The sequence below is a fragment of the Falco rusticolus genome, chromosome 1 (assembly GCF_015220075.1).
Source record: "Falco rusticolus isolate bFalRus1 chromosome 1, bFalRus1.pri, whole genome shotgun sequence".
Lineage (NCBI taxonomy): Eukaryota > Metazoa > Chordata > Aves > Falconiformes > Falconidae > Falco > Falco rusticolus.
In genome coordinates this window covers 38519259-38539801 of record NC_051187.1, presented here as the reverse complement: position 1 = coordinate 38539801, position 20543 = coordinate 38519259, and the positions used below count along the sequence as shown (strand labels likewise).

Below are 20543 nucleotides of genomic sequence, written 5' to 3'. Positions count from 1 at the left end.
ACGCCGCCGGTCCCCTTCAGGGAGGTGGCCCTCAGCACTGCGGGCGCTGTGCTGGAAGGCCAGCGGTGGTACGGTGAGCCCCTGTGCTCTCGGCCAGCTAGCTGTGCCTGCAGCTATGCTGTGCTCTGCTGGCCCTCGGTGCTTCGGAGGCGTGCTCCCACCTGGCAGAGCTGGGGCGGGCCGCGACGGAGGGGCTTCTCTCCCCTCAGCGTTTTCCCGCCCGCTGGCGCCTCGAGCTCTTTCCCGCCCGCCCCTCAGCGCCGCTCTCCCCTCAGGCTGCGCGCGGCGGTGTCCCTCCCCTGCCGGCAGGCGGCGCGCGCCCGCCCGCCCCCGCGCCTTCTGGAGCCTTCCGCCACCGCCACGCGGGCGCCGCTGACGTCATCTCCGTGCGCCCGGGCGGCGCGACGCGGCTATGGCGCTCTTCTGCATCAACAGGTACCCGATGGCCCGACCCCGTCCCGCCTGCGGGGGCTGCGGCACAGACTCGAGCGGGGGATGGTCGGGTGGCTTGTGCCTGAGGAGGTTTTGTTTGGCTGTTGCAGGTACGGCGGGGAGGAGGAGCAGGAGGAGGGGGCTGAGGCGGAGGAGCGGGCTCGGGCCCTGCTGGAGCGGCTGCGGCAGCAAGCCAAAGCCCGGCAGCTGAGGAAGCAGCGGGAGGCGCAGGCCGGCGGAGGGGAGGACGAGCTGACCGGGGCAACCGGCCCAGCGCCGATCCCCGGAGGCGAGCCCGGCGTTGGAAAAAGGAAGAAGGAGAGCGATGAGCAACCCTGTGCACAAGGACTGAAGAAGCTAAAGAAGAAACGACAGCCTTGCAGCTCTTCTGAGGAAGGGGCGGGTACTGAGGAGGCAGGAGATGGCAGCACTCCCTCGAAGAAGAAAGAAAATAGAAAATCGAAAGTGCGGCAAGAGAGGACTGAAGCAGGTAGCGGCAAACTGAGGCCGTAGGATTTCAGTTTATTCTGGTCGACAGTTCTCAAAAGACAAGTTGCCCTTTGAGTGGCTTGCCAAATTTACCCGATTTTGTTTTTCTCTGTTTAATACGTCCCAAAAGTAATTCCTTTTTTAGAGGAAAGCCCCATATTGCAAGTTTTGAGGATCCATTTAGTGTAAATGAAGGAGGGAGGCATGTCATCTCAGTCTTCATTTGCCCTCATACTGTCAAAGAAACGTTTGACTTTTGCATTTGGATTTAGGAAGAAAGAGGAGCTTGCAAGTTGTCAAATAAGTCCTACGTTGTAAAATGTTCCTTATGTCCCTTTTCTGTAGCACGTTTTTACCTGTGGCTTTGTATTCCTCTTATCCAAATTCCAGATTCTGAAGAACACATCGAGCAAAAGGAAAACAGAAATAACTTTAAAAATAAGTCTTCTGAAAGGAAGAAGAGGGATGAGGAAACAGAGGGAGCTGAAACAAGGGAAGAAGAGAACAGTGAAAAAGCTGAAGGAAATCAGAGCACAAAGGAGGAGCTGTCCTTAGCCTCAGAGGAAGGGGCAAATCCTCCACCCTCCAGTCTGGTGGTTCTTGGAGACTATGATAGAAAGCCAGTGCAGAAGGTAACTAGCTTGAGTGAATTATGATGATGGTCAGGAAGGAACATGCATCTTACCAGCTTATTTTACATATGATATTGTCTGTTTGATGGCAGAAGTGCTTTGTTACTCTCCTTGTCTCCATCTCAGGTTCAGCCCTTCTTACCACAGTGGCTTGCTCAACCCAAACTAGTGCAGAAACGTATCAAAGATAATCTGATTCCAATCGGAGATGTCCCAGGAATTCATCCCCGATTGTTGAAAAAGCTGCAAATGAATGGGATAGAGTCCTTTTTTCCAGGTACCTTGATAGTGCTTTTGTTTCTTTCTAAACTGACTTACATACCTCCTGCAGTCTGTTGCTGTATATTTGATGTGCTCAGTGAAGTAAAATACAGAAAAAACCAAGTGTAATGCAGCAAAGTGACTGCACTATTTTTAACCCTTCATTTCCACAGCTTTATCTAGGCTGAGTAATTGAAGTCTTACATAGTCATAAGTGCAGCTCCACAAAATACGGTGGCTTGAAGTAATGCCTTACAGCTGCCAAAAGAGGGAGGTCTTCCTTGTGTCCTCCCATTTTTCTCACGTATGCCAGGCATGTGCTTTAGTTCCTTACCTTCCACCATCTCTGCTGCTAATCTGATCTCTCTGGGAACCCATTCAACTCATTAAAGCAGCAGAAGACAATTCAAGCAAAAAAACCTTGGTTTTCCATTATTTCACCAGTTTTGCAAACGAGTACAATAAGTACCAGCTCCTAAATAAATGGAGAGTACAGCTGGAAGCGGGGATATGGAGAGGAGGGAAGAAGGTTGAATCTCTGACCTTCAGTCAGTTACTTGGTCCAGCTGAGCCTGGAGGCTTAGATTTTATCAGAGACTCATCCAGGTTACGTTGGAAAGCCAGCATGTGTCTCCTCTTTTAAAGTATGTTGTTATGCAACATTTTAATTTAAGTGGTACTGCTTATTTTTTCCTGGGAGATCTTAAGAAGTTGCTATCAGAAACCTGCTGTGTTTTCTCGTAAATCAATTCCAGCTCATGGTAGTAGATAAATCAAGCAGTGTTGTGCTCTCTGTGGTAAAGATGGTGTCTGCTGAAGTCATACATCATATGCATCGCTGCATATGGTCTTGTCACAGAGCTAGATACCCTGGCTGCTGAACCTCATAGATAAACCAAAGTTGGCCAGTTTGTCAGGGCTTGTCACAGGGCCAGAAAAGGGGAGAATTCATGCATGACAGCCAAAGCTGTTGTCTGTACAGAACTGTTTGCTTCAGTCTCTGTATATTCTTCTGCAGCGAACTTGAGTTACTCCAAACCCTATAGCAGTTGTGCATTTTGCTCCTTGGAAGCTATGGATGCGTTGCCTTGTTGCATGTTCTGTGTTTCTGTAAGAGCAGTTTGTACTTCAGTTAAAGAATGCTTTCAGACAAATATTCATAGGTTTTGAATCTGCCCAGTGCCTTCCTAACATGAGAACAAGAAGACAGGTGAGTTGAAAACAGTATTTAACATAGTAACATCCTAGCTGAGCACTAGAAATAGCTGAATTCTTGGAGAGGGAGATCTCTGTATTCAGTGCTAAGCTCCCAGATAAATGCAGATAGCATTTCTTTTCAGACTTGGGTTTGATTTCTTTGTCTTATGTCTGTAGCAACCACAGCACAATGTGGAAACAGATTCATTGTGTGTAATTGCTTTTCTGGATACACTGGGTTTAGTCCAGTTCATTAACTCCATAGCTTATGTTTGTTTCTGTTTTTGTTCAGTTCAGGCAGAGGTGATTCCTGCTATTCTACAGGGTGCATCCAATGGGTATTTGATGGGGCAGGGAGGATACCGCCCCAGAGACATCTGTGTCTCAGCACCTACTGGCAGTGGTAAAACCCTGTCTTTCGTCATACCCATAGTACAGGTGAGTTTACCCCCTGTGAAATACCTTTTGTCGCTTTTGGTCAAGTGAAATCTGAACTTAGAAGTAGGTCAGAAAGCCAAGGAATTTGTAGACACACAACAGCAGATTTTTAGCTTGTAGCTGTCTGAGGGAGCTGTACGAGTTCACTTCATCTCAGCATTCCACTTGTTTTGTCAGACAGCAGGCACAGCCTGAAGAATTGGGAGGGTAGAGGGGAGTAAAAGAGAAACATAAGACTCTGTGAGGATGTGTCAAGCCCATCTCTTCTCACTAGGTTAGATACAAGAAGCCCCTTCTCTCCCCGCTGCTTTGGGGGACTTATCTGGTCTTTGTCTTGGCAGGTTCTGCTAGATCGAGTAGTTTGCCAAGTACGAGCTCTGGTTGTTCTGCCCACCAAAGAACTGGCACAACAGGTATGCGGCTCTTCCCCTTCTCTCTGAGCAGGGCTGGGCTGAGGGGAAGGCTGGTGCAGTCAGTATTTTGCTTGGCTGTTCTGTGAAGCAGGTTGAAGACCTGTCAGTGGGTTTGATGTCATTAGTGTAATGGAAAGTATTACTTCTAAGTGATTTCGTTGTGGCTAACAAAGCCCGTCTCTTTGCAGGTGAGTAAAGTGTTCAACATTTACACTGATGGGACAGGTCTGAAGGTTGTTTTGATTACTGGCCAGAAATCTTTTGCAAAGGAGCAGGAGATGCTTGTCCAGAAAAAGTAGGTTAAAAGGACTTTTGTTAAGGTTTATAGAGATTGTAAATTAATCTCAGTAAACTGAGGGCAAAATACAGGCTATCGCATCACACCATCAAGCAATAATGATTTTGAATAGTGGGTTTATATACTAGACACTGATTGTCAAAGTGCCTGCTACTATGCCTTTTTTTTGGTGATTGTTGTGTTTTACTAGATTTTGGGGGTTCTTCACCAGCTGAGTAAAATGCAAACATTTACCTTATACCTTCAGGTATAGATGATTATTATGGGACTTTGCTGCGGTTAAGCTTTTTTTTTTTCTTTAAGAGCAATGAAGAATGATACTTTCTGTTTGAAGTGGGGCAGTACAATGGAGAATATGGTTTAGTGTCCAGCACTGCCTTTGTGTGCTCTCCAAAGCAAAGTGCATATTTGATTATTTCTAGGTTAATTGAATAGTAAGAAAATCTTAAGGTCTGCTGACCAAGGATCTCTGTTACTTGCTTTGTGGTGTAGGGAGAAACGTACTGATGGGCTGCTTGTTCTTTCAGAGTGACAGGCTACTGCAGCCTGGCTGATATTATTGTGGCTACACCAGGGCGGCTCACAGACCACATTAGCCAGACCCCGGGGTTCAGTCTGACACAGCTTCGCTTCCTGGTAAGTCAGCTCCACAGGTCTCCCGCCTTAGTGTAGTATCCATTACCGCTGTAATTCCTGCTTTGTTCTTGCATGGTACACAAATACATCTCTGTTGGGACTGTCATGTGGACCTAGTCTACACTCCAGATTGCTCAGACAGCAGTGTCAAGATGAGGTGTTTTATTCCAGCTTGTGACACCCAAGCATCCACCCACTTCCCCTTCTCTCTTAGCCTCTTGCAGACATGAAGTAAAGCCTTATTGGTCAAGGTCAGGGTAAATTACTGGACTGTAGTAGCTTCCACCATATGGGACTCTGTGCAGAGATGACATTGCAGTCTTATGTAGGGTATGGAGATTTTTATCTCTTACTAGGAGTCAGGGACTGGGTTTATGTGCAGATGAATTTGTGTGTAGTTTGAGTGTCAGGTTGGCAACTGACCCACTGAAACAAAAGCAAAATTCAATTTTGGGGTAGAAACTTCTGCCCTCATTTGAGGAAAGATATGCAAAGAAGGTAATTCTGTTGACTGGAAGCTTCCATTATCTTACATTCTGGCTCACTTGTTAAAGTTACAAAAAGATTGAGTGCACCCTCAGTAAGTTTGCAGAGATACCAAGTTAGGTGGGAGTGTTGATCTGCTGGAGAGCAGGAGGCCAAGGTAGCCAACAGCATCCTGGCTTGTGTCAGAAATTGTGTGGCCAACAGGACTGGGGAAGTGATCATACCGCTGTACTTGGTACTGGCAAGGCCACACCTTGAATCCTGTGGTCAGTTTTGGGCCCCTCACTGCAAGAGGGACGTGGAGGTGCTGGAGCGTGTCCAGAGAAGGGCAACAGAGCTGGTGAAGGGTCTGGAGCGCAGGTCTTATGAGGAGCAGCTGAGGGAACTGGGGTTGTTCAGCCTGGAGAAAAGGAGGCTCAGGGGAGATGTTATTGCTCTCTACAGCTGCCTGAAAGGAGGTTGTAGGCAGGTGAGGGGGGGTCTCTTCTCCCAGATAAGAAGCAACAGGACAAGAGGGAACGACCTCAAGTTATGGCAGGAAAGGTCTAGATTGGATATTAGGAAAGATTTCTTCACTGAAGGGGTGGTCAGGCACTGGAACAGGCTGCCCAGGAAGGTGGTGGAATCAATATCCGTGGATGCGTTTAAAAAACGTGTAGATGTGGTGCTTAGGGACATGGTTTAGCAATGGACTTGACAGTCCTGGATTAGTGGTTGGACTTGATCTCAAAGGTCTTTTCCAATCTAAATGGTTCTATGATTCTATGAAAATCAAAGCTCCCTAGTGCTAGACAGTATTTAATAAGTAGTGGTTTTCATCCTTATGAATTCAGATTATAGATGAAGCTGACCGTATGATTGATGACATGCACCAGAACTGTCTGAACCAAATTGTCAAAGCTGCATTCCAAGTAGAAAATTACGCTGGCTTCAACCTGCTTTTTCAGAGGACCAAACCAGGGCCTATAACAGCAGCCAGGTAAGTTGCAGAATGTGTTTCTTTGAACTGGTAGCACAGACACCAGCGCTTAGATGTCACTGCCCTGCTTTTGGGAGTGCACAGGCACTCCCAAAGCTTGCTTGGTCTGAGAAATGTCTGCCAAAGTAAGGCAGCTGCTTTTTCAAAGCTTGACAAAGCAGGCAGTGAACAGCTGATACTAGAGGATGTCTTTTAGACTGAAGCATAAGTATTGTATTCTCCAAGCTTTCCTTAACTGGTCTAAAGGAGCATCAAAAGAATGCACAAATACTGCAAGTCTGTGATTCATTTGCACAGTAACTGTAGTAATGCCCTCTGGCAAGCTGAGTAATGGATTTGAAGAAAAACTTGGAATTATCTACCCGCAGCTGCTGTTTTCATACAGCACGGTAGATATGTGTCAGAAACTGAGATCAGCAACCAAGGAACGAAGCAACTAGAACAAGGACAAGGATAACTAGGATGCAAGGATGTGCGCAGGGGTAATAGATGTCGGTTGTGCAGTTGATTGAGAGCACTGTCTGTGAACTCCACCATAAAACGAGGGTGGAAAATAACCTGCAGGAAAAGAGCATCAAAAAGAGTTAATTGCTTCCCTTGTAACATTATCTGAAGGCACTTGTGGAGGAGCTCCTTTGCCCCATCTTCAAAGCTCATTTTCCATGTGCTATTTATTTCAGCTCCTGCTATCCCCAGATGCCCTTACAGAAACTGCTGTTTTCAGCCACGCTGACCCAGGACCCAGAGAAGCTGCAGCAGCTGGACTTATTCCAGCCTCGCCTCTTCACCTCTGTCTATTCTGAGAAAAAAACACTCGGAGATGGAACAGAGACTGAACAAGATACTAATAAGAAATACACACTCCCTGAAGGGCTATCGGTATGACATTAATTCTCTTGAATGAATCATACTTGAAGTTTTGTTTAACTCTGGAGTGTCTAGCTATGTGTTTACCCTATAAACAAATATGTCTTCCCTATGTTTTCCCTATGCTGTTCCCTCAGCATTGCAGAGGTGCTGGGCGAAAGTGGCTTTGGGAGTACTTATGACCCAGAGTGCTCTGCTTTTGCACATCTGTTTTCTCATTTCCTTAGTGGTGATTTTTTTTGTAATTAAACTCTTCATGCAGATTTAAGTTTACCATCAACAGGGAGTGGAGATAAGTAATAACAATGTAGTAGTGCTTACTAACTGTCTGTATGTATAACATGCATTTCAAGGCATGTAGATACAGGTCACCCTCTAGACAAGAAGGCAGTACATGTTGTTACTTGCTGTGGAGAAGTGAGAACATTAGAAAAACACAGATCTCCTGTTTCCACCTTGTATTGTATCCTCCCAGCGTGTAACTGTGACTTATTCTAAAGAGGGTAGTGTGGGGTCTGGGTTTGCTGCTTTAGTCAGCTGTAAAACATCTAAGCCTATGTAGGTCATGGACAGGTCGTGGGTTTCAGAGAAGGTAGCCTTGGCAAGAGATAATTTTTCTCTCTAAACTTCTTCCCTGTTGACTGCAGCAATGTTATGTGCCTTGTGATCTGAATTCCAAGCCTTTGCTCCTTTTGCATTTTATGCTGAGGATGAAATTTACGCGCGTGTTGTGCTTCACCAACTCCAGGGAAGCTTCTCACAGGTGAATATATTAATAAGATCACTGTATCAGGTATCTTTCAAATAATGTTACAGAAGTAATGAAGTGACTGTTTCTAACCCATTTACCTACAGGTTGTTCCTGCTGATTCAAGCCTTTGGTGGAGTCACTGTGGCTGAATTTTCTTCTCGGTTACCTCCAAATGAGAGACAGAGAACCATGAAGGAATTTGAACAAGGAAAAATACAACTGTGAGGATCTAAAATGAGTTTTCTGCATGTCTTGCAACATAACCTGTTTCCAGTGTGAAAAGCTAGATAAAACCAAGAGCACAGTTAAATGGGGTCCTCTGTAAAACAGAGTGTGCAGGAACCAACTTGTAGGATGGGTGTGAGACTTGGACTTGTGACTTTTGAGTTTACCCTTCATGTAATTTGACCTGTTCTAATCTAGCTGTAATCTGAATTTCTGTGTGTTACTTTATAACAAGCAGTAAACGTAACAGCTTGTTCACATAGCTGCCCAAAACACATACAGTTCTGAAAAAAGATCTTAAGTTTAGTATTAGTGCTTCCTACCAAAGAAATCCCTGATCAGACTGGCGTACAGATTTACTTCAATCCATGTGTTTGATTTGCTTTGTGATCTTGATAGCTGTATGGGATGTCTCTGAGAAGTAGGTAAATATTTATTTTCTGGATTTTCTTTTTATCCAAACCCAGTGTTTAAATTCCTCCTTGACTACTGGAATTTCGCACCTCGCTGTCTGCATTCAGTGCCTTTATGGAATGCTCAGATAGGTACAGGTCTGTAACCTCCAGTGTAGTGGGAGCCTTCTGGCTTAGTGTCACATTCTTGGAGAACCTGGAAACACCCAGTAACTTTTCATTAGCAGCAGTAGGTGGCAAGGCTCTAGTGATGCTTGGAGGTCTGCAGGCAGCCCATAATGCCAGTGACAATGAGTGATTTACAATGCTGCTGCCGTGCTCAGAGGTCAGAGGCTGACTGGCCAGTTTGAACAGAGATTAGCAAGAGTTGTGCTGTGTTCACTTGTGTGTGTTGTGCAAGAGATGTTACCTGACAATGACTATATATACATTTTAAACCAGGTTGATCAGCACAGATGCCACTGCACGAGGGATTGACGTTAAAGAAGTGAATTATGTAATAAACTATGATGCACCGCAGTTCATCAGGACATATATTCACCGGTAAGACGACCAGGAACAAAAGGAAGATGTCTGAGCTTGGTTTACTTTGAAATGCTTAGCAAAGGTGACAAGCACTTAAAAGGGTTTTTAGCTTTGGATTTTTTTTTGTTTTACTTCAATATGCAAATAGCTTTCTAATCAAAATGTAGCTCTGGTAGCATCACCAGAGTAATGTAGTATTGAAACATATAGAGAGATAGCACCCTATGATAGAAAATGCTTTTCACAGGAGCTAGAAATACTGTCCTGAACAGCATCAAATATTGGGTTTCTAGACGTTCAGAAAACTGCAGTGGCTCAGCAGCTCTGAAGGAGCCCTGGAAATGTTCATCCTTTGTAACTATATGTAGTCCTGCTGTGCTAACCTCAAAAAACTTGAAATCAGACTTTCTTAAATCTGGAGAATTTCAGAATCAGACTCTTGGAGCTGATAACAGCAGTGACTATGTGGCTAAACTGACTTGACACTACTTTTTCAGAGTTGGAAGAACAGCTCGTGCAGGAAAAGCGGGTGTCGCTTTCAGCTTGGTCCTTAGGATTCAGGTATGTCATTGGTTTGAGATTCATTTGATAAGCATGCATGCAGGGGCATGAGGAAGGTAAGGTTCATGCTACTTCCCACCTTTTCCAGTCAGGCAGCATGTTCCAAAACATGCTCACTTTCTAGCTGATAGGCAGTGGGGTGTCTGTCTCATCTCTGGTGTCTGTTTTGTTATACAGGAGCGTAGGTTTTTGCGGATGTTGAGGGATGCTGGCATCCAAGACATAAAGAAGCACCCAGTGAAAGGCAACTCATTAAAGCCATTGGTGCAGCAATATGAGGAAGCTTTGTCTAAGCTTGAGAAGACGGTCAAGGTAATTGAAACAGGGAGAAATTTTTTAAAAAATCAGACTACAACTTGCACAGTTTATTGCAACTCATGACTAGCACAAGTATTGGTGACCAAGATCCTTTCCTTTAACTGAGACATTTCTGTTTCAGTGAGGGCAACATTTGTGGGGGCATCATTATGAAATATTCAGAAAGGGTGGGGAGGGGAGAAGAAGTTTTCTGTTAAAAGAAAGGTAGGCAGCATCCCTGGAGGTGTTTAAAAGACAGAGAGACATGGCACTTAGGGACGTGGTTTAGTGGTGGACTTGGCAGTTCTGGGTTCATGCTTGGACTTGATCTTAAGGGTCTTTTCCAACCTAAATGATTCTATTAATTTGATTCTGTGATTTGTGGTGTTCCCTTTTCTGTTCTGCCTTTCTCTTTACCTCTGGAGCTGGGATTTTGGCAGCTACCCAGAGAAGGGCAAACAAAATGCAGGGATTAAACCTTTTAGGACTGCAGTTTACAGCTATGCTGACTAGAAGTTGTGTATTCCAAGCCAGGGAAGCCTTTTCTGCAGGCCCTCCTTTATACACCAGTGAGAAGGTTGAGAGCTTTCACACAAAAGCAGGGTAGCATTTAACTTGCCAGATGGGTAGACTATAGAGATCCATAATAGACTTTCCATGCTGTGATTTGAGTGGGTGTTCTGCTTTCTAAATGTGAGGACTCCTGATAAACATCTGTTCTTGAAAAATGATGATTCTGAGTTGCAGACTAAGAAGGTTTGAGAACTGGGCCAGAAAGGATTATTTAATTGTCCCATTGCTCCCCAAAGTCCCTTCTGTGTGACTCAGAGGGGGGCATCTTTAGTCACCTTCTCAACTTTTTGTGTTGAACAGAATGAGCGAGCACAGAAACGAGCCTGAATGAGTGGAAGTGGAGAAGTTCATGTTTTGTGGCACCGAACCTGCTGAGCAGGATAGGTCATGGACTGCTACCCAGCACAGTTAACAGTGAGACGTGGCCCCTGAATGGAGGTGAACGGTTGGCTCCTCAGCCTCACCATACACAGTCGGCTATTACAGGCCTCATTCCCCTTTCAAGGACACTGCGAACAGAGCTCAGTTACTGGTTTAATAAAAAAAAAAATAAAAAAAAAAAGATTTTCTGAGGTACAGTTGTCTTGAAGAGGACTTTGCATCGTATCCTACTGGTATATATAAAACTACCACCAGTGAAGAGAAGGGCCATTACACAGCTCTTGGAGCATGGAGCTGCTGGCCTCCGAAGGGACAACTCATGGTTCTGTTTTCCTGTACAAGCAGCTGTATCTGCAAATTCATAAACACCTACACAGTGTCTATAGCAGAAGCACATTTGAAGAGCTGCTCTAGGTTGAAGTGACTGCAACTTTTAAATAAATACTATACATATTTTTAAAAAGGTGTCTTAATAAAGATTCCTGGGTACAGGGATGGACGTAGTGTTGAAGGCATTTTTCACTTCTGTAGTCTTGCACCTTTCTTGCCATTTTCTGGCCTCTGTGACAGTGGTGAGAGTGGGTATTACTGTTAGGTTGGTGTTAATGCAGACTAAAATGTCTGATGCCCAACACGAATATACTGGACTCAACTACTATCTGTATTTGGCACATGCCTCTGATATTTTTAGCTGCCTCTGGCAGAAGGTTTGGAGCTGCCATGTAGCTGCAGCCTGCAGCTACCTTCCAAGACCTTCAGCAGGGACAGCCCTTGCTGTGGCTTGCTTTTTCCTAAAATAAATGCAGACTAGCATTAGCAATACATTATTCATTAAAATGAAGGGCTGGGAATCTTGGATGGGTCGCTGTCAGGACCGGTGGTCGCATCTTGTAAATGCAGGAGCAATGTTGGGTGGGTTTATAGCAATGAAGTGTGTCTTCCTACCGTGTGGCTGTCGTTCGCTCCCAGGCAGTTTTTGCATAGTGCGGGGTGTCGGTGAGTGGAAAGTTCTTTTATGCAGGAGCTGTGAGCTGCCATGAGCAAAGCCAGGAACTCCTGGCTTTGGCTTTCCTTACCATTAGGTAATTAAGGGCAGTTATTAAGACAAGCCCGTGTTCAAATTAGGGGTGGCAGCACCTGGTTGGAACCGCGCCCGGAGGGGTGCCGTCACCCCGGGCAGCGCTGTGCCCCCCCCCCCCCCCCCAGGAGCAGGGCCCCCGGCGCACGCCGGGCCGCAGCCGGTGGGGCGGGGGGCGGGCGGGGGCTGCGCGCTCCGCCCCCGCGGGAGGGCCCGGGCGGCTCCGCCTCGCCGGGCAGAGCTGGGTAGAGCGGGGCAGTCAGGCCGGGCCGGGCGGCGGGATGGGGATGGGGCTGGAGCTGTACCTGGACCTGCTCTCGCAGCCCTGCCGGGCGCTCTACATCTTCGCCCGCAGAAACAACATCCCCTTCGAGTTCAAGCAGGTGGAGCTGATGAAGGGTGAGCGGGGCCGGGGGGGGGATGCGGGCTGGGGGGGGGGGGAGGTGGTCCTGGGCCGCCCTGCCGTGGCCCCCCGGGCTAGCGGGATGCCCAGCTGCTCGCCCCGCTGGGCCGGCCGTGTCCCCTGGCCCCGGGTGGGAGCGCGTTGCTCAGTCGGCCCGTCAGTGCGGGGTGCTGGGGGGGGCGGCCCGCCGGCTGCGGGGGCTCCCGCCTCAAGGCAAAACCAAGACGTAGTTTCTAAAAACCCGGGTTGTGAAGTGGCGGCCTCGTGCCTGCGCTCCTGTGGGACAAACGCGACTCCGCGAAGGTGTGCGGGGTCTTTGAGACTGGCCCCGCCCCGGCAGCAAATGGCTCTTGGAGGCAAGGCCCGCGCTGCTGAGAGCAGCACCCAAGGGTGTGCGGGGTCTGAGGCCATTCCCCATGCGGGTGGCAAACAACAAGCGACACAGATGGGACGTTCACATCTGGGCGAGGGCAGCCGAGCTGTGTGCTTCGTGCTCTGTAATTCAACTTCCTTAGAAAACTTCGCGCGCTGATAAGCAGTGGCGGCGGCTGCGGTAGCTTTCCTCCTCCTCATAGCAGCAACAGCCCCTGGGGAAGGGTTCTCATGCAGAGAGCACTGCTGTCCACCCGTGTGCAGGTAGGGCAGGACAGCCACCACACCACGGGGGGTTCCACCAGGCCAAGCTGGTTGTGGCTGGGGGGTGTTGGGAGGGTTGAGGACACACTTGCAAAGACAGCAAAGGCAGTGGAGTGAGACATAACAGCCACCGGGGAGCTGAACTCTGCAAAATGAAGAAGAAAAGGTGGGTTAGTTTCTATTAAAACCAACTGTTACTCGGTAGGAGCCTGCCCAAGAGGTATAGTGTATTTTCACTAAAGGATGCCCAAAGATCTGTATCTTCTTTCTTTGTAACTGAAGCTGGTAAAAGCTAACCTTCAACCTCCCCAGAGCTCTGCTGGATTTGAAATTAAGGTAATGTCTTGGGCATAAAAATGCTGTTGTAAGTAATGCTTAAAAGCAATGAAAGATGAGAAGGCTTCTGGGGCTAAAATTGATAAAGGAACAAAAGAGGCTCCAGCTTGTGACTCAAAGAAACCTCAGGCGTGTTGTGGTTTAGTCTCTGGGTGTTCCCCTGCACACCCTGTGCCTTGATTGCACCTTACTATGGCTTTCCCCCGAACTGGCTCATAAGAAACAATTTTGCTATTGTTTGTAGCTGGGGGCAGGCTCATCTAACATCCTTCCCTTTCTTTTCCCTTAAATAAATTGCTGTGAGGAGACACTGGTGCAAAGGAGAGGAGACTGGCAGGCAAGCAATGAGAGCATCAAGGAGAATGGAACAACTGAAATGCATGTATTGGGAAACTGAGAAGAAGGAAAGTGAATTAAATCAGTTTCCCAGTGCTCCATGCCCTGAGGGATCAGTGCTTGATCTTGGTCTAGGATTTAAGATGGGTCATTTGGCTCACAGGAATGCTTGAGGTGCGTCTCATTCCTGCAGCGTGCACACCTCCCGTGCCATGGGGAAGCACTCCTGGTATCTGCAGCTGAGTTTAACCTGGCATCCAGCTGCTCAGCACACGGGTATGGGCGTACCAGCCCCGAATGAGCGCTCACTCGAGGATGTGGTCTGGGTGGCCTCGCTGCACTGGTACCCATCACCACACAGTACATGAGGACCAGGTAAGGGAACGTGTACTCAGGTTTGAACCTGTGGGTTAAACGTGTTCCCCCAGGAAAGCTCTTGGCCCCCCAGCAGGGTAGGTCTCAAGGAAATGGGAGAAAGAGTGAGAGTGGATAGAAATTACACAACGCTCCGGGTACACCTGAGGACCTGGAATCTGCACACTGCGTGCAGGAAATCCCAATCTTTTTGAAAGGAAGTGGGATAGACAGGCCGTGAGCCAGCTGACAGGGAAATAGTCACAAACCGGGTTTGCCAAGTACTGGAAGAACTAAAACCCCTCCCAGAGCACCTCCTCTGGCACAGAGATTCCCAGGTGACTCACATAGCAGGACGTGGAGAAGCCTGAATACAGAGGTACATAGGTGTGACTGCAGCCAGCGGCTGGGAAAGCCTGGCACGAATGAGTCACACAAAACAAGGTTTCTGGGACTGGGTTCAAATGTAATGGAGCACGTTGAGACCTCAGGTGAACAAAGCACCTTCTCCTGTCAGATTCACTGCCTGCCTTTCAGGGGGGACCTATAAGATAGCTTAAAAGCAAACTCAAATTCATATATGCTCTGGTAAAGGATATGCAAAACGCAGAGAGCAAGCTGATTGATAGATCTGTAATGAAGTACCCATGGCTTACCTTCCAGAAAAAAAGAAAAAAAACATCTGCTTTCTCACTCTGTGGTTCACATCTCTGATACTGAGATCCCTTTCCTCCAAGGTGCTTGGTGTTCACTCTGGGTTTGTGCAGGACTGGTACCTCCAGGCACAAACTTCGCACTGATAGAGCCCTGAGTTGACAAGCACTGTTGGTATGAAAGGACTCTTAACCATTCTGACCTCTGTGGAGCCTTGGTTCTGGTATGTTGGCAATTAGCAAGTAAGCTGACATCATAGGGCAAACTCCCTATTCACCCTGTGGCACTTTTTGACTGCTTATAAACTTAAACAAGAATACATTTTCACAACCAAAGCCAGGAACTCAAGGCCAGATGGTCCCCAGAGACCCCTTGGGTGTTTGCAGACAGGTCCTGAGTATCCTTTGCCAGGTAAAATTTCTCGTTTCCCTCCCCAGGGCAGCACAGGACAGAGGAGTTCCGGAAGGTGAATGCCCTGATGAAGGTGCCTGCTCTAAGGGATGGTTCTTTCACCTTAGCAGAGAGGTGAGGCTCGAATAAGCTCAGACCCCTACTTGCAATATTGTTTATCCTAATGCTTGGATTCTGCCAGTGCACTGTCAGTCTCTACTGGGACTCCCAGTAGAGACCGACAGTGACTCCAGTCCAGGCAGTTGTTTGCCTCCTTCCTATCTGTTCCACTTGAACATGAAATAAACCTGTGTTTCAAGAGAAGCTTTCTCATGTAAGTGGCTTGAAGAGCATTGATAGTGGAAAAATCTGTGAGCTGCTGCTCGGAGCTAGCTTGCATGAAGGCAGTGTTTCTGAGCTTAAATACCTGTCCCTGTGTCCTCCTGCTCCCTGCCTTCAGCTGGAGGTCAGTGCAGTAAACCCGGCATAAGGCACCCGCTGCTGGCTGGTCAGGCAATGCAAAGCTCAGATTTGGTATAAACTCATTCTGTGGCTCATATTTGCTCAAAAACATTGATGGAGTAGCTGTACCAGCAGGCCACATCTGTCTCACTGGGCTGATGTATCATATAATTGCTGTCCATGAGCAGCTGGTCAAGCCAGCACAAACTATCTCACATCTCACGCTGTGCCTTGCTGGCCGTTGTGTCCTGTGCTTCTGCCTGGCTCAGACCAGGGCTGTATTGTTGCTGGTCCAGCAGTGCAAAAGCTGGGGAAAGAAGAAAGGACACAGTGCTTTAATCTCAGATTATCAGCTTACCAGCCTGTCTTGCTCTCTGGGCAGCATTGCAATCCTCCTGTACCTGGTGCGGAAATTCAAGACTCCTGATCACTGGTACCCTTCTGACCTGCAGAAAAGGGCTAGGGTTGATGAGTACCTGTCATGGCAGCACGTCAACATTCGTGGGAAGGGGAGCAAGCTGTTCTTAACAAAGGTAAGACCATTATATACCAAAAACCAAGTGCAAAGAGATGTGAGTGCAACAGCCCTCCCATGTGCAGGGCCTTTCTGAGCAAATGTACAAGCCAGGTGACAGACAGGAGCAAAACTAGGTCTGGAATTGACTCAGCTGAGCCTAACTGAAGTGGCCGAATCCTTCATGCTGCAGCCACAGCTCTGTGAGGTCCAGAGCCATCCCGCCCTGCGTGAGCAGCTGTCACCAGACACGGCTGCTGCCTGCTGCCCAGCTTCACGGAAAGAACGAGCCTCTCCCTGGAAAACAAAGTGCAGTTGCTTGCAGATGATGCAGCCTTCCTTTGAGAAGAGACTCTCGTGGTTGAAATTTCAGACTTTCTAGGGAGGAGGCAAGGACAGGCAGGAAGCAATGGCTGACATTAATGGTACTCCGTCAAAGGAGGTTAGCAGTACCAGTTCTCCTCGAGCATGGCTGGTGAGGTGTCCTCAGAAGGTGGCAGCAAGAGGGTGTGGACTAAGTTTAGAGGAAAACATGTAAAAAGCGATGTGTTTCTCCTCCCTGCCAGGTGCTGCTGCCTATGCTCACAGGCCAGCCGCTTTCTCCAGAGAAACTGGAAGCAGTTACTGAAGAGCTGAATGTTGTCCTGAAGCAGTTTGAGGAGAAGTTCTTGCAGGACAAGCCCTTCATCGCAGGCAGTGAGATCTCCCTGGCAGACCTTGTAGCACTGGTGGAGCTCATGCAGGTGAGCATCAACCCCAACGATGCCACTGGATATGGAAGCTGGGTGGTGGGCAGGCCAGGCCAAGCTGTGGCTGCAGCACCACCACCACCTCCTCAAGGGCAGATGTCTCTCTCTGCAGTTAACTCTTTAGTGGAGTTAGATCTTGTTCCTTTTTGAACCATAATTAAGTTTGCCAGGGAACACCTACTTTAATGAAACCAGTTCTCTCTGTAAAGTATGGACAAAATTCCTCAGAAAAAGAAGAGAAATTACAAACCGGGCAGGGCAAGTACAGATATTTGGGAGAGACGTGTTGATGTGCATGGAGCTCTGTGTTCCTCATTAGGCAGTTCTTGGTCAGCTGTGGCAGGGCTCTTTCGCTGCACGTCCCGGGGGACAGCAGCTGCTGTGGATGACACCACTTGCTTCCTATGAGCCAAGAACAAGAGCTGAACTCCACCTAACGTGACGACTGGCTGCTGCCTTGAGCCAAAAGCATATTTATGCTTCGTTCTTGTCCCATCCCTGGTAAATGTGTTGTTTGACTCACGCCTGGGTTCTCTTGCTCTCTCTCTGCAGCCTGTAGGTGCTGGCTACGACCTCTTTGAGGAGAGGCCGAAGTTAGCAGCGTGGTACAGGCGGGTGGAAGAAGCAGTGGGGAAGCAGCTCTTCCAGGAAGCCCATGAAGGGATCTTGAACGCCAAGAACTTGACCGCTGATAAGATTGCACCTGAACTGCTGGAGCATTTCAAGCACCAGCTCCTAAAGCAGGCCAGCCAGAATTAGGGGGTTATGCTCTAGGTAAAAATCAATTATTTTGTGCAGGCTTATTGTAGTATTTCAGCATTTCTTCTAAAAATCATACAGAAACAGCATTCCACAAAATGCACTTCAGTCACAGCCTTTCTGCAACTTAGAAGGGAAGAAAACTACATCTTAGACTGCAGTGAGCTGCTTTCCCCTCTTATCCACTACAGGCATATAAGCTGTAGACGTATAGGCTTTCTTTTGTGCTCCAACACCACTGGATCTGCTTGAGGACAGAGGCGATTCCGTCCATGTGGGAACTGGGGCCAGTCAGAACCGCCCTTTCCATCCCTTTTTGAGTTTTACAGGTCGCAGCACTATAGAAAGAGCAAAGGTTTCCTGAGGGTATGGCAGAACAGATCTGTCGGAAACAAGGAAAAATCATTGTAGCAAATGGGCTTCACTTGGCAACACGCTCTGTAGGAAAATTTTTGCTCTTTAGTGAAGAGGCAGGTCAGGACCCTGCCCTTGGTGGGGACCCTGCCAGGGTTCCTAGAGCACCTGGCCACTGGAGGCTGCTGCCTCACCTGTGGTAGCAAAGGGACACAGCACCTAGGGGCAGAGGGGCTGCGCAGGTACCCAGGTGAGCCCTCCACCTTCTGGGAAAGACGGGATTAGTCCTCTGAATAAAGATCCTCAACCATAGACCCGTGCCTTGCTTCACAAAGAACAGGCTGCACAGTTGAGAAAAGCTGCTGCCGGCTATAGGGTCCCCCGCTGCAAACCATATCGGTGCTCCGTCCTTTCCCCAGAGTGGCTTTGCCAGCTCCAGGGAAGCCAGTTAAGCCGGGCTCTCTCCACTGGTGAGTGCAGCGTTAGTGGCCAGCCGGAGCAGAGTGCACGGTATATGTGACTGAGTAATGCTCCAAATCGTTAATGTTCCACTACTCTTCTGTCACGTCAGATTATCCAGTGAAGTTAATGGTTACATTTGCCGCATGTGGTAGCTCTGTTTGGATTTGTAATCAGGATTTGGAAGGAAGCAGCTGCAGAGTCATCTTCCACACCTGTGCTATACCCTTCACACCTCCCTCCTGTGTCCCTTTGTACCCTTCCTGTCCCCCTGTCTCTGTGACCTTCCATTTCCAGGTATGAGCCATGAGGAGGGTTCCGGTTTGCAGAACTGGGTTTTTCCTTCCTTGTTAAGCTCTGGTTGTATCTGGAAGTCTGTCTCTGCTGGCTGGTTACGGCATCCACAGAGGTGGCTGCATAGTATGCTCGGTGTGAGATGTCAGTCATCTTAGTGCAAGCCAAGTTAGTACAGTGCTCAGAAAAGGTGAAAGTAGCTGCTCAAACCAGTCTCACAGAGCCTTTCAACTGGACCTACTGGTTTGGGGGAGTGAGCCAACTGCCTCTTCTGTGTTTGTTTCCTGAGTAAACTTGCCCTTTAGTTCAAAAGGGCACTGTGAACCATGGCTTGCGACACATGTCCCTGCAGGCTGAGCTAAAGCAGCCAAGCAGGCCGGTCCCTTCTACTTTCCGTTCTTCCAACCTGCAGGAAATCCTCAATGTCAGCGGTGAAAAAGCAGATTTGCCCCAAAAGTCTTTCAGTTTCAGTGCTGACGCAGGCAAGGGTATTTGTCATCTTACCTGATTTTTTTATTGGCAAGTTTGTCGAGGAGAGCCTATTGCCCTCCAGTTGGCAAAGTCGGTGACAGCAGCTTTCTTCTCACCCTGAGAGTGCTTGCATGGTTGGTGCCCGAGCAGCAACCTCTGCTGGCACTACCCCGCTGCCCTGCCGTAGCAGCTTGCCTGCAGTGCTAAGCCTAAAGAAGACGGCCTGTTGACATGATTCCGCCCACCACTTCCCTTCCTCTATAACCTGCAGCTTACCGCAGCCACCAGCTGGGCTTCTGCACACAGCTGAATGAAAGAGGTCCTTCTCCGCTACCTTACCAAAGCTGCCTGGCCTCACTGCACTCTCTCCTGTCAGCATCTTGGTACTTTGCCTAACTTTTGAATTCCTGACCTCCAACTTTTCCCTTTCTTGTAGAGAGCAAATTTCCTACCAGCACAATAAATGCCTCACACAGCTTCTGTTCAAATAGAAGCAGAGCAGAGAAATAATCAAAGTCAGAAGCCTAATTTAGAAAGTGCTAATTTTGACAGACTTCAAACTGGACTCGGTAGCAGAGCCGTTCTTGATACCCATCTCCCTGCAGAATCTCAAGATAGGGCTGCTGTGTGTGCAAAACCATTGCATAAGCCAAAGCAAATAAAGTGTCCTTTTTTTTTTCTTGTTTGTGATACTTGCAGCACAAGAGCTCCGTGTAAGACAGCCTTGAGTCAGTTTTCTGCTTGTTTGAATAAGGCACAAATTTCTTAAACGTCACCCCTTCTGTGCTCTTGCAAGGATGGCTGCCTTCAAACACAAGTTGGGGCTATGTTCAGAGCTCCTTGGCTGGTGCTTTTCTGCTGCTGGTGTCAGAAAGGGTAAACGTACTCTCCTCACTCCAGCATGGTCGTGGTGACAGGAAGAGATTTTAAATTGGTTTTCCCATAGTTTTCTCTGTCTGCTCTACCCATCGGAACCATAGGTTCACCCTCCCAATGCAGCTGGGTGCACTGATCGGTGGCATTTTGGGTCCTTCTGTGCATACAGAACAAAGCACCTCCCCAGAGTAACTCCCTCAATGGCACAGTTGTACAACAAATAAATCTGCCTTGTTTGTTTTTTTGCTCTAAATTGTGGCGATAAGGCATGTTGTCCTTGTACCTTGCCTTTTGCTGTCCCTCTACCTCCCTCACTTTGTTAATTTATGTCATTGAGTATCAGGAAAAAATTCTTCACCAAAAGGGATGTCAAGCTCTGGAACAGGCTGCCCAGGGAAGCAGTTGAGTCACCATCCCTGGAGGTATTTGAAAGACATGTAGATGTGGCGCTTGAGGACATGGTTTAGTGGTGGGCTTGGCAGTGCTGGGTTAATGGTTGGACTCAATGATCTTAAGGGTCTTTCCCAACCTAAATGATTCTCTGATTTGATCTTGGCTGGTTTC

General features: G+C 47.9%; 2 protein-coding genes across 3 annotated transcripts; both read left to right on the top strand.

Annotated features, from left to right (window-relative positions):
* The first annotated feature begins 393 nt into the window (after positions 1-393).
* DDX51 (DEAD-box helicase 51) lies at positions 394-11349 on the top strand. Of its 2 annotated transcripts, XM_037373732.1 has the most exons (16): positions 394-435; positions 543-922; positions 1312-1553; positions 1680-1830; positions 3304-3449; positions 3791-3862; positions 4051-4157; positions 4688-4796; positions 6116-6261; positions 6942-7140; positions 7776-7891; positions 7984-8100; positions 8959-9060; positions 9540-9603; positions 9781-9915; positions 10774-11349. In XM_037373732.1, the coding sequence occupies exons 1-16, from the start codon at positions 413-415 to the stop codon at positions 10798-10800; spliced, it is 2136 nt and encodes a 711-aa protein (XP_037229629.1). In that variant the 5' UTR covers positions 394-412; the 3' UTR covers positions 10801-11349. The 2 variants fall into 2 exon arrangements, with proteins under 2 accessions (XP_037229629.1, XP_037229541.1); XM_037373644.1 differs by lacking the exon at positions 394-435 and having other exon boundaries at positions 477-922.
* Positions 11350-12181: 832 nt separating this feature from the next.
* GSTT2B (glutathione S-transferase theta 2B) lies at positions 12182-20244 on the top strand. Its single transcript, XM_037373520.1, has 5 exons — positions 12182-12331; positions 15089-15176; positions 15886-16036; positions 16584-16760; positions 17319-20244. Exons 1-5 carry the CDS (start codon positions 12214-12216, stop codon positions 17523-17525), a joined length of 741 nt encoding a protein of 246 aa, XP_037229417.1. The 5' UTR covers positions 12182-12213; the 3' UTR covers positions 17526-20244.
* Positions 20245-20543: the final 299 nt, after the last annotated feature.